This window comes from Narcine bancroftii, chromosome 4 (assembly GCF_036971445.1).
Source record: "Narcine bancroftii isolate sNarBan1 chromosome 4, sNarBan1.hap1, whole genome shotgun sequence".
In the NCBI taxonomy this organism is placed as follows: domain Eukaryota; kingdom Metazoa; phylum Chordata; class Chondrichthyes; order Torpediniformes; family Narcinidae; genus Narcine; species Narcine bancroftii.
In genome coordinates this window covers 93,607,952-93,621,666 of record NC_091472.1, presented here as the reverse complement: position 1 = coordinate 93,621,666, position 13,715 = coordinate 93,607,952, and the positions used below count along the sequence as shown (strand labels likewise).

The 13,715-nt window shown below is 42.1% G+C and overlaps 1 protein-coding gene across 1 annotated transcript in view; it reads right to left on the bottom strand.

The window, feature by feature from the left end:
* prkn (parkin RBR E3 ubiquitin protein ligase) overlaps positions 1–13,715 on the bottom strand; it is a 1,164,186-nt gene that overhangs the window by 846,937 nt on the left and 303,534 nt on the right. The window contains exon 5 of the mRNA XM_069936147.1: positions 9,084–9,202. Within this exon, the coding sequence (XP_069792248.1) occupies positions 9,084–9,202 (119 nt within the window). The remainder of the gene's footprint in view (positions 1–9,083; positions 9,203–13,715) is intronic.

Genomic DNA, 13,715 nt, shown 5'->3' with positions numbered 1-13,715 from the left:
GGATGAGATAGGAAAGGGATGCCCTATTTCTGTGAATGAGTGACACTAAAGGGACAGATATGGAGGGGAGAAAATCAAGTGTCTAGTTCTAGAGACAATCTCTCAAAAAATATAATGAACTCACATGTGTCGTCGAGGACAATGAAAACATCTCATGTTTCTCCATAATTTAACACGGGGCTCAGCTGCTACTCAACTCATCATATCACTGTCATTTAACAACCAGGAACATTGATCAATTAAAACATGTGCATTATCATGCCCTCATATTTATATTCTTGGATTTTGATTTGTACAACTTGATATATGTGGCAAACTTGGATTTAAAATTATTAACTTTGGCAGTTCATTATTATAACAAACTGCTCAAATCTGAAGGAAAATCTTGATAAATTATTTTGTTCAGATGATGTCTGAATAAGAAATGGGTAAACATTCTAAATATACAGTGCTTGAATTTGGATAAAATTCCAAAGTACTTCTTATGCACAGTTTTGAGCCTTTAAATGGAAAGCTAGCCTATATGATACATTCATTTAGCCTTCAATTGTAAAGTGGTTCACATTCATTTGCTACTTGGGTTAAGTTGTCAGTATAATCATAGGTGTGATGTGCTCTCAATAACTCAATAACTCCAAAGTCTAAAAGTTACCTGACTGATGTGCTGTCTATTTATAGTAATAAAAGCCTATCTCATGTTGCTGACCCGAGATCCAAGCTTATTCTGGGGGAGGGGTTATGGCGTTGCCACCTTTATTAGGGGAATCAAGAGGGAGGAGCCACAGGTACAATCAGCAAGGGGCAAGCCAGCCTTCCTATACAGTGGTTCCACCACATTTACTTCCTTTTTAGAAAGAAGTTCTGCAGGATGAAGTAGGTTCCATGTCCATCATAGGTTCAGTCTGTCCGGTGGTCTTGTCCACTGTTGTGACCATCATAGTGCCGGCTGTGGCTCAGCTGTCATTGTGGGGCATCCAGCGACTGAACTAAGACAACTAGGTCTGGTTGGTCAGCCGGAGTTCTGGGGTCTCCTGTGCATGGCAGGTCCTGATGGACTGTCCTCGTGCCCATCCGGGTACACCACATAGGCATATTGGGGGTTGGCCTGGAGGAGGTGGATCTTCTCAACCAGTGGATCCACCAAACCAGCTTCTCACATTGCTTCCAGAGCAGGACTGCCCCTGAGGACGTCAACCAGGAAAGCAGCATTGTCCCTGTTGTGGACTTCCTGGGAAGGGAAACAGCCTTTCATGAGGAGTGGCAATGGTGGTAGTGTACAGGAGGGATCTGATTGCATGGAGCACTTTTGAAATGCTGAGGGATGAGATAGGAAAGGGGTGCCCTATTTCTGTGAATGACTGGCACCATAAACCTCACGGGGACAGATATTGGAGGGAAGATATCTGACAGTGAGAGACAGGCAGCCTTTCGACCTCAGGATGAGGAGGACAGCCTTCCAGATGGTGGCATTCTCCCTTTCCACCTGGCCGTTCCCTCGGGGGTTGTAGCTGGTGGTCCTGCTTGTGGTAACATCTTTGGCCTGCAGATATTAGCACAGCTCATCGCTTATGAAGGAGGACCCCTGATCACTATGAATATAGGAGGGGTATCCAAACAGGGTGAAAAGGTTGCACAAGGCTTTAATGACGGTAGCAGTGGTCATGTCCGGGCAAGGAATCACAAATAAGAAATCTGAGTACTCATTAATGATGTTGTGGTTCGAAGAAGCCAGGGGACCCTTGAAATCCCTACTCAGTTGAGTGGCCTTAATCAGGTGCAACCTGTCCAGCTGGTAGAAGTGTGGTTTGTACTCTGCACAGATCTGGCAATTTCTCGTCATCGCCCTGATGTCACTAACTGAATTGGGGAGGTTGTGGGCCTTGACAAAATAATAGAACCTGGGGTGGTGGAGATCAGCACAGAGGACTAATAAACAGTCTGTGTGCGCACTGGTACAAGTCCCTTGGGACAGGGTATCCAAAGGCTCGTTGAACTTTCCGGGCCGGTACAAGACATCATTGCTATAGGTGGAAAGTTTGATTCTCCACTTCAGAATTTTGTCATTCTTGATTTTACCCCACTGCTTGTTATTGAACATGAAGACGACTGAACGTTGGTCTGTCAGTAGTTTAAATAGTTTGCTACAAGATAGTGCCTCCAGTGCTGTACTGCCTTAGCAATGGCCTGGGCCTCCTTCTCAATGGAGGAGTGCTGGATCTCGGCAGGTGTGGGAGAAAAAAGCTCCAGGTCTGCCCACCTGATTAAGTGTGGTGGCCAGGGCAAAGTCAGGCATATCGCTCTCCACCTGGAAAGGGGTAGATTCGCACAGAGTGTGCATTGTGGCCTTGGCAATATCATCTTTGATGAGGTTGAAGGCCTCACAGGCCTCTGCCAACAGGGAAAGAGGTGTCTTTTTATGAGAGGGCAGGCCTTATCCGCATAGTTGAGAGCCCACTAGACATAATAGGAGAAAAACCCCAGGCACCTTTTCAGGGTCTTGAGGCTGTGGGGGGGGGGGGGGGTGGGAGCGCCAAATGGGGGTGCATGTGGCCAGATCAGGGCCAATAACTCCATTCTCCATGAAGCAGCTGAATATATCCAGGCATGATGTGCTGAATACACATTTATCTTTGTTGTAGGTGAGATTAAGGCTTTTGCTGTCTGGAGGAATTTCTGGAGATTGGTGTCATGGTCCTGCAGATCATGGTAGGGGAATGTGGCCAGCAGCCCATGCTCAAACCTCTGGAAGATGGAAACTCCACTGGTGACCCCAAAGGGGACCTTCAGAAAATGGTAGAGATGGCCATCCGCTTCAAACATGGTGTGCTGGCGGTCCTATGGGCAGATAGAGAGGTGGTGGTATGCCGACTTTAAGTCAATATTGGAAAATATCCGATATTTGACGATTTGATTTACCATGTTGGCTATGTGGGGGAGGGGTTACACGTCTAGTTGCATAAACCTATTAATGGTTTGACTGTAGTTGATAACCATGTGGTGTTTTACTGTCCAGGGGCTGGTACTGGGTTCAATGATCCCTCGGTCAGGAGTCACCTTACCTCTGATTTGATAAAGCCCCTGTTTCGCCTGCTGTTGGTGGCAATGGGCTTACAGTCAGGGGTGAGGTTGACGAACAGAGGTGGGGGGTACCTTAGGGGGGAGAGCCCTCAGGTCGCGCACGGTGGGCAGATCGCGGGTTGCTGGTTGGGCATGTTCAGAGGGGCGGGCGGTTTAAAAATTGTTGGTTATAGATCGCAAGGGAGGAATGGGGCCTGTCATATACCATGGGAATGTTCTTAAGGTGGCACTGAAAGTCCAACCCTAGTAGTGTGGGTGCAGAGAGTTGTGGCATAACAAGCAGTTTAAAATGTTTGTACTCTGGGCCATGCATGGTCAGTGTCAATACGCAGCTGCTGCAGATCTCTGCTGAGTGGGACAGAGCCCGTGGAGGCTCTGTACTCAATGGCTGCACCACATCAGGGTAGTTGAAGCTCTCCATGCTCAAGTTATTGAACAAGCAGCCCATCTTGCACCCATTTTGACCTGGTGAGCTGATGAGGACTGCTTTGGTCAAGCATGACTGAAGCCAGAGCAGCATCGCTGTCTGATCTGCTGCAACGGCTTATGGTCAAGTAAGATGACAGCCTAGTAACATCGCTATCTGACCCGCGGTAGTGGCTTGTGGTCTGGTAAGATGGTGGCTTCCAAGATGGCAGCCCCATGGTGCACATGCAGTGCTGTTGTTCGTTGGAAGTGATGCCATCCAAGATGGCAGCAGGCCCATCAGGAGTGACATCATCCAAGATGATGGTGGCCCACACGCAGCGCTGCTTGGATTAGAAGGTGGCTTAGATTTGTATACCTTCACAGAGTCCCTTCTTCCCGCAGCTGGAACAGACCACATCCTTCGTCAGGCAGTGCTTCATGGGGTGCTTCTGCTGGCCACAGAAGTAGCACCTTGGATACTCGCTGGCAGCAGCTGCAGTCAGGTATGGTCATGGGGTGGGCTGCGATCCCGTGTCCTAGAATGGTGGTACCCTCATTCCCCACATGGTGACTGCGTTATCAGATGAGAAAGAGTCCACATTGCAGAAGGCTACTTCTAGGGTTTTAGCCAGTTCGATGGCTTTCTGCAGTTTCAACTCACCCTGTTCTAGCAGTCACTGGCAAATGTAATCCAATCTGATGCTTGTTACACAGGCATCTCAGATCAGCTCCTCTTTGTACACTTCTGCTGATATGGCCTTGCAGCTGCAGGCCTGTCCGAGGTCATCCTCGATCGACTCCCAGGTTAGTGTTTACATGTGGCTCAGATGGTCTGGCATAGACTTCATTCACCTGGGCCGGATACTGGCCTTTCAGAATGCCCATTGCTTTGGTGAATGTCTCGCAGTTTCTGACCGCAAGGACAGTAAGTGCAGTTTGCTTGCGTCGGAATGTATGATCATGGTGGAGGGCTGCAGAAACATGTTAAAGCAGTGTAGCCATAGTTCAAGCTTGTCAGATGCTTCCAGTGATCACAAGTCTATTTCCCACCTCTCTAGTCTCACCAATTTGTCCATTCCAAAATAATTATGGTAATATAATTGATGCACTATCAATAACTCCAAAGTCTAGAAGTTACCTGACTGATAGGCTTTCATTACCATAAACAGACAGCACATCTCATGTGGTTGACCCAAGTTCTGAGCTTCTGGGGGAGGGGTTATGGCGTTGCCTCCTTCATTAGGGGAATAGAGGGGAGGAGCCACAGGTACAATCAGCAAGGGGCGGATGAGCCATACACACACAAACAGTATTAACAGTGGTTCCACCACAAGGTGTTCTTGCTTTTTCCTCAGATAAAGAAGTGGAAAAAATAGTACCACATTGCCATACTTTGGATTTGTATATACTGCAAGCTTGCATTATTCACATGGTTCTATATTGGTAAGAAAATCAATAGGTCTTCCAGTGGTTTTGATCTGGACTCCAAAACAATTTCCTCTGTCAAATTATTTTGACCCAGAGCTTCAAAGTCTGTACTGTCAATAATACAATACAACTCACAGACGACAAGATTGAAGCCAGCACTAAATACAAAAGGTAAAATGGTCAAATTGTTCAGTCAGCAGGCCCAACATTGAACAAACATCAAATGTTTGGTTAAGAATCTGCACAATTTTCTGTGCATAAAATTCAGTCTCTCTCAAATTAGCTTCACCAGCTGTGTCAAAAATGTGTTGATTGCATTCTACAACTTAGGACAGATGTTCAAAATAACTTGCCTGTTCTCTGAATGAATCACATATTATTTTAGAATAAATCCTACATTAGAATTTTTGAACCCTTGTGGATCAAAGATTCGGGTGAGTAAATGTTGTCAATGCATGACTGTTATGTTGATATTCAGGGTCTTTCAAATATTCTGAAATCATTGTTTGAAAATACTTTCATCCAAGAGACTACTCAGCATGTTAAAGCCACAAAAATGCCTTTCAAAAGGGCAGCAGCTCTTGTACCAGTGCCAGAGCAAGGTGACATGTCTCAATGATTATTTGCCAGGAACCTGGTTTCCACCCTCTCCACTTGCTAGAACTTCAGTTTGTCCATATCCTGACTACCCACCTTGTCCCTGTTTCCGGTGCTCCCTGGCCATTAACCCTGGTTCTTGTATTTGCTTTAAATTGACCAAGTTTTGTTGGCTGTCCTCCTTTGAAATTTATCTGTTATCCCAAGCTCCCATTAAATCTATTGGGTTCAAAGAAAAGTTACCATGTAAAACCTCTTTAAAATGTTAATTAGAAATATATTGCAGCATTAATATGGTCCAGGAAATCTGGTAGCTTAGAACCACCAAATTCTTTTTTTAATTTTTTTTATTTCTAACACCATGAGTCATATCAATAACAACATCCACAAATGATCACCATCTATATATATATAATATATATATATATATATATATATACATATATGTGACATTTTTTTCTTTTTCCTCCTTTCATCCCTCTCCCCTTCTCCACCCCTCTTTAAAAATCAATAAATAATAAAACACATAAAATAAAGAAATAGCAAAAAGCAAAAAAGAAAAAACTTGTTTCGTCCACTTTCACATATTTAAATCTTATTGTGCTCATAATTATGTTGTTTTAAGAGATGAAGGTTTATGGTCGGCATTCTCCGACATATTTTATGTATGGTTCCCAGATTTGTTCCAATAATGTATATTTGTCTTTCAGATTATATGTAATTCCTGTTTTAAACAGGAAAGTCTGCAGGTGGTGTGGTCAAGTGCAATACACAAATTTGCTGGAGAAACTCAGCAAGTTATACAGCATATGTAAGAAGTAAAGAGTAATCAACATTTCGGCCCTAAGCCCTTCATCGTGGTTAAAACAAAAACATCCGAAAAAAAGGCCGGGGGGAGTGAAGGGAGGAAGAGGTAAAGTGAGGCACACAGGCAAACAGGTAAAAGGTGATAGGTTTGGCAACTTTAAATGCTGTGCGACCTTTTTATATTGCAGTTTTGTCCATGCCAGCTTAATAGAGTTTTACTGTCATATAAAATTCTTACTTGTTGCAGCCAAACAGGTACTTTGCAAAAACAAATATCAAATTACCCAGTAATTACAACAGGAGATTTAATTGAATTAACAAGAAACAATAAATACAAAAAAATACAGATAATATTCATTGTTATTAATGTGGAAAAAAATGAGATTTTGGAATAGTGCAGACAATCCTTTTTCAGTGTTAGAGCAGTGAGTAGTCAGGGAATGCAGGAGCTGAAGACCTGGCAAGTGGAAGAGGTGGGGTGGAAGGCTGGTCTCCAGTGAGCAGAAGTGAGCATGTTCAGTTGTAAATGAAAAATGATGAGCCCAAGTGCCAGACCAATTGCTGCAGATTGTGAGTTTTCTGGTCAGAAAAAATACAGCTAGAAACAAACCCTAGTAACAAGCATTTGTGGGATTATAAAACATGCAACAAATAGGATGCTGTCCAAGCCAAAGTTTGCCAATCCACTAAGCAGTCCTTTCATTTGTATCCACTCCTACAAAGGAATCCTATTTTTCCACTTACCAATTAAATAATTGTAAGTCATTTGGCACTCTTCAGGCATTTGTTAAGGTGAAAGCATCAAGTTTAGGAAGTTTTCATTAAAAAAAGTTACAGTTGTGATATATTTTCATTTATGGTGCTGACCAAGGAATTCAAAGTTGTAAAAACCTACAAGTATCCACTTGGGCAAACAGATGGAGCCTAAAATGCAACTTTCCAGGAACTATATTTGCAGGTGCACTAAATTGCTGGAAAACAACTGCTTTTAATGAGGTCTAATGTCTTGGGAATGATTTTGTCAAGCTTTTAAATTGCAGTACCATTTCAAGCTAAGCTAGTTTTAAAGAATAGCACGGTTATCTGAAACAGAATTTGATAAATCTGCAGAACTCCAAAGGATGATAAAAAAAAGGAATTTGTTTACTTAATCGTACAAGTATGACTTCTTTTCAGATCAGAAAGGGTGACTAACTTCCTGCCAGTCACTACCGCTGGATATTATGGTTTAATAAAATCATTTGGCAGTGAAAAGGGATTCTGCAGCAGCTTTTTCATACTGCAGCTTGAACAGATTTAAACAGAGATCTTCATAAGCAGCTTGAAATTAATTTTATGATCTAAATTTAACTTCAAAAAATAAGATTTAGGTGATAGAATTGTTATTTTAATTATAGATTCCAGCTACTTTAAATCTCCTGACCATATTCATTCTTTTAATACATTCCCAAGTTGAAGCAGAAAGCCTGAAGGAAATTAACCAACCCCCTGAAGCACGCAGCAGGCACACGCAAATAAGGTAGCTGCACTTGAAAGGCACAAAACCATTAGGTACTGCTCCATCTACTTTATAACATTGTCGCTTCTGTCTTAGTCTTTCACGCTTTATTGACTTTGACAGATTGGCATTTGAGATTTTAGATAAAGCTAGTTTGTCACCATGCCACAAGCTGACACTTCTCCTCCATAACAGTCACCTGCAGAGCTGCCAGTATATGCTTATTATGGCCAGAGAATAATGCACATTTTGTATTGGGAGGTCAGCATCACAAGCGGATTGGGTCGCACATTGTAAGCTAAGGCCCCAGTGAAGTGAGCCATTTCTTCAATGAGTCATTGGTCCAAGAATCACATATTAATAAGTTAAAACTATTTTGAAAACGCTACTTCGCACATACTCCAGAAGCTTGCTCAGTCATCCATCCACCATTTTAAACACTTTATATTTTCTGCAGGTCTTGGTGCAACAAATCACCAACATTTCTTTGACTGCATTTCAAACCTGTGATGTTTGCCAAGAGCAACAGGTGCAAAAAAACACCACCACACCACCACCTTTCAAGTACCCATCAGGCATGACAAGTACTCCAGACAGACGCATTTCCATTATTGTCACCAAATATAAATGCAAAATTCCCAATTCCTCTGTGTGGCAGGTCGAGTTATTCAAGCATTATGTTTTAATTTAAAATTTACAGCATTTGTAGTATTTTGTTTCTCTATTACAATTGCCCACACTGCATACTGAAAGGAGGCATTTGTGCTCCTACATCAATATTCTCACCATGAACGTTCACACGCATAATAGACCAGAATCTTTACCAAGAGCGACCAATTAAATAACCACTATGGAAATTAATTTTCCACCCTTTATTTTTCATGAGGAGTGTCAATTTATTTTTTGGCCCACAGCATCATGTTATAAAATATATAAATGACCATGAATTTGAAATGAATATCAAGTCCAGTAGTGGGAGCAACAGCCTGCAAATGGAATGGCTCTCAAATTAAAATATATTACAAGAGCAAAGCTTGCTGCTAACCTCATTGGTTGCAGCAATTTTTAGAGCAAAACCTCCATCTCTTAAAAGCAGATGACAAACACATGAGCAAATGACCACTGACAAAAAAAATTCCAGGTCAATTTTCTGCAAAAGAACAAAGCACACCTTCAAGAATTCTCAGAGTATGGCACCACAACATCAAATGTAACCTTTTAACATTGCAATTGCATTCTTTTATACCAACAAAATATTGTAGCTTACCATAGTTAAAGTCAATGTCCCTTGCTGACAGGTACTGCATCGTACCCTTAGTTTGCCTGGTTGCACAGCCTTGCACACAGTTTTGCAATAGACGTAAAAACTGTGGTAACACCTTGAACCTGAAAGTTAACAATGAAAAAATTGTCTTCATAAGAGTTCAACCACTTAAATTGTTTCCAAGTATCCTTCCTAAAGAAATCAAAAACAGCATATATATATGTTAGTCAAAACGAAAGTCTGCAGACACAGTGATTTGAAGAAAAAAACACAATGCTGAAGAAACTCAAACGGTCAGACAGTGTACTTCACATAGCAATAGTTCATTTTGCTCATACCTTGATGAAGGGATATGTTGGTTATGTATCTTTAGCTTTGCTCCATAAATATTTTGGCTGATACTTTGAAACATACACATTGAGGCTGTACTGTTGGAAATAGTATCTTTTAGGTAATATGTTGAATAAAGCTCCTAAACAATCATTCAGGTAATTTGGAACAGGTCAGGGGAGTTCTTCTCGGCACTCAAAGCAATATTAACTGACTGTTGTTAATAAGTAATTTCCTATTATATTCCCTGCTTTAGAGCAATAAAAAATACAAATAATTCCTTGGTAGTAATAAAAAGTACAATATAAATGCCAGTCGTTTTGTAGTAATGGGAGATTCTACACATGAATGGAAGTAAAACTAAAGAAAATGAACTTTGGATCACACCTGGGCACCACCAAATATTTTCAGAACAAGGCATAGAATTTACTCAATAACATTGAAAAGTACATCTTAGAAGCAACGAGAGGAAAATCCGATTAATTTTTAAAACTACATTTTTTTTAAAAATTCAGAGATGGAGGTGGTCAGAGCCTCATTGTTGAGGTCCATATCTATTGTCTATCCCAGTTGCCGATTAATTGAATACTTGCTTGGCCATTTCAGAAGCAGTTTAGCAAACCACATTGATCAGGACAGACAGGGAGAGCATCTTCCACAAATATTTTAGATTATTTTCAGAAAGGAAATTAAATTCCTCAGATGCCATGGTAGAATGTGAATTAATCTTTGGATTATTCCAGCTGGTTCTTGTTTTGATAATCAAGCCATATATTGTTATTTTCTGCACATTGATTGCAATGGTTGTAAAAATTCTGAAAGAACAATCTTTTACCAAATTTTCAAATGATAATCAGTTTCATTTATACTTAAGATTAACAGTATTACTCAGGAAAAATAAATGCTGCTACATTAATCAGTTCTTTGAAATAATGGAATTCATTAAGGCAAGAGATCTGAGGGAATGGAATTTTTTTTGTGGTTATGGTACCTACCAATGCAATGTACAGATACAGTGGAACTCATTCTAATCTACTCCATTGCCAAACAAACCAATTTTAGAAGGCAAATGCATAATCTAAAAGAATGACAGTTATGAGTTACTTACTTTGGCTTGGCTTCGCGGACGAAGATTTATGGAGGGGGTAAAAAGTCCACGTCAGCTGCAGGCTCGTTTGTGGCTGACCAGTCCGATGCGGGACAGGCAGACACGATTGCAGCGGTTGCAAGGGAAAATTGGTTGGTTGGGGTTGGGTGTTGGGTTTTTCCTCCTTTGCCTTTTGTCAGTGAGGTGGGCTCTGCGGTCTTCTTCAAAGGAGGCTGCTGCCCGCCAAACTGTGAGGCGCCAAGATGCACGGTTTGAGACGTTATCAGCCCACTGGCGGTGGTCAATGTGGCAGGCACCAAGAGATTTCTTTAGGCAGTCCTTGTACCTTTTCTTTGGTGCACCTCTGTCACGGTGGCCAGTGGAGAGCTCGCCATATAATACGATCTTGGGAAGGCGATGGTCCTCCATTCTGAAGACGTGACCCATCCAGCGCAGCTGGATCTTCAGCAGCGTGGACTCGATGCTGTCGACCTCTGCCATCTCGAGTACCTCGACGTTAGGGGTGTGAGCGCTCCAATGGATGTTGAGGATGGAGCGGAGACAACGCTGGTGGAAGCGTTCTAGGAGCCGTAGGTGGTGCCGGTAGAGGACCCATGATTCGGAGCCGAACAGGAGTGTGGGTATGACAACGGCTCTGTATACGCTTATCTTTGTGAGGTTTTTCAGTTGGTTGTTTTTCCAGACTCTTTTGTGTAGTCTTCCAAAGGCGCTATTTGCCTTGGCGAGTCTGTTGTCTATCTCATTGTCGATCCTTGCATCTGATGAAATGGTGCAGCCGAGATAGGTAAACTGGTTGACCGTTTTGAGTTTTGTGTGCCCGATGGAGATGTGGGGGGGCTGGTAGTCATGGTGGGGAGCTGGCTGATGGAGGACCTCAGTTTTCTTCAGGCTGACTTCCAGGCCAAACACGTTGCTCTCCATTGCAGGCAAAATCTTCGCTAGGATTCTACTAAATAGAATAATACCTAGTGTCGCCGAGAATATTCTCCCAGAATCACAGTGCGGCTTTCGCGCAAACAGAGGAACCACTGACATGGTCTTTGCCCTCAGACAGCTCCAAGAAAAGTGCAGAGAACAAAACAAAGGACTCTACATCACCTTTGTTGACCTCACCAAAGCCTTCGACACCGTGAGCAGGAAAGGGCTTTGGCAAATACTAGAGCGCATCGGATGTCCCCCAATGTTCCTCAACATGATTATCCAACTGCACGAAAACAAACAAGGTCGGGTCAGATACAGCAATGAGCTCTCTGAACCCTTCTCCATTAACAATGGCGTGAAGCAAGGCTGTGTTCTCGCACCAACCCTCTTTTCAATCTTCTTCAGCATGATGCTGAACCAAGCCATGAAAGACCCCAACAATGAAGACGCTGTTTACATCCGGTACCGCACGGATGGCAGTCTCTTCAATCTGAGGCGCCTGCAAGCTCACACCAAGACACAAGAGAAACTTGTCCGTGAACTACTCTTTGCAGATGATGCCGCTTTAGTTGCTCATTCAGAGCCAGCTCTTCAGCGCTTGACGTCCTGCTTTGCGGACAGTTATGAGTACATTTAATTAATTAGCATTCAGATACAGAGGTCTGAATTATGGATGGATATGGGATATTCCCAATTCACAGCTTATTGATTTTTAAAAAATTTTAATTTAGACATATAGGATGGTAACAGGCCATTTTGGGCCACGAGTCCATGCCACTCAATTTACACCGAATTAACCTACACCCCCAGTACAATTTGAATGGTGGGAGGCAACAGGAGCCCCCAGGAAAAACCCATGCAGACACAGGGAAGAATGTACAAACTCCTTACAGACAGCATCACTGATGTTGTAAAGGCATTGCGTTAACTGCTATACCTTTAGAGCATGATTTAACGGAAGACAAATCACACAGACATGAAATAAGCAAATTGACTTTCACATATGAATTTCCAATAAATGTTGATATACCCAAAAGTTGCACCAGCAATATCAAATAGTGAAATGAGAACAGGCTTTTTGGCCCATCATTTCTGCACTGAGTATGATGCCATCTAACTAATATCACATGCCTACATATTTCCTCTGAGAAGAAAGCCCAGCAAAAGGTAATTAACTCAGTCTAGTACAGCACAGGCTAAACTATCCCCACCATCAAGAACATCTGCATGGAACTTTGCCATTGGAGAGCAGCAGCAATCATCAAGGATCCATACCACCCAGGACATGTGATGTTCTCATTGCGGCCATCAGGAAGGAGGTACAGAGTGTCTCACGACTTGTCCCTCCGAGTTCAGGAAAAGCTACTACCTCTCAATCATCAGACTCATGAACAACAGACTAATTCAGAGGCTCGTTTAATGACTCTTACATTGCTCATTATTTATTATTGAATATTTATATCTCTGTATTTGCACAATTATTTTGTTTACATCTCTTTCTTTTGTGTAAATTTCTTTCTTATTAAGAACAGTTTACAGTAATTGGTAATTTAAAAATTCTACCTGGCCTGCAGGAAAATGAATCTCAGAGTTGTATGTGATATCATGTATGTACTCTGACATTAAATTTGAGCTTTGAACTTTGCCTGTTTCCCTCTATTCCCTGGCTGTTGATCTGCCAATCTCAATGCCTCTTACATGCTTTTATTATACAAACTGCACAGTAACATAAACCATTTATTTTCCACTGCAGTCATTATGGGAGTTTGTGAGTAACTGTGTATTTTTAATTAGGTTTAAAATATAAGGAGGTCTTAGACCCAGTTGCTTTTGTCTAGCCTTGATTCAAATCCAGGTTCCAGAGGTGGAAGCCCAGTGCATCATCAGTTACCCGAGTGGATATTCATCTGTGTTCATTAACACTTCTTTCATATGGCATCTTCAGTCATAAACCATCAGTCAGAGCCATGATTTGAGCCCTTTCAGATTGACTGAAGTAGTCTGTGCAAGTGTAAACCTGACTTGTGCAAAGTTATTTGGTGCAAAGATAGTCCATCCTCTGCAATGTCATTGAATTGAAGAGTAGGTTTAACTTTTTTTTCCCACACCTTTTATAGAATGTAGGCATCTCTGAACTGGCCAACATTTGTTGTCTATCTTTGGTTGCCCTTGAGAAGATGATGGTGAGTCATATCCGCAAACCTCTGTAGTCCTGCTGGTGAAGTTATATGCACCAAGTGTTGGAAAGGAAGTTTAAGTATTTGGACTCAGTTGCA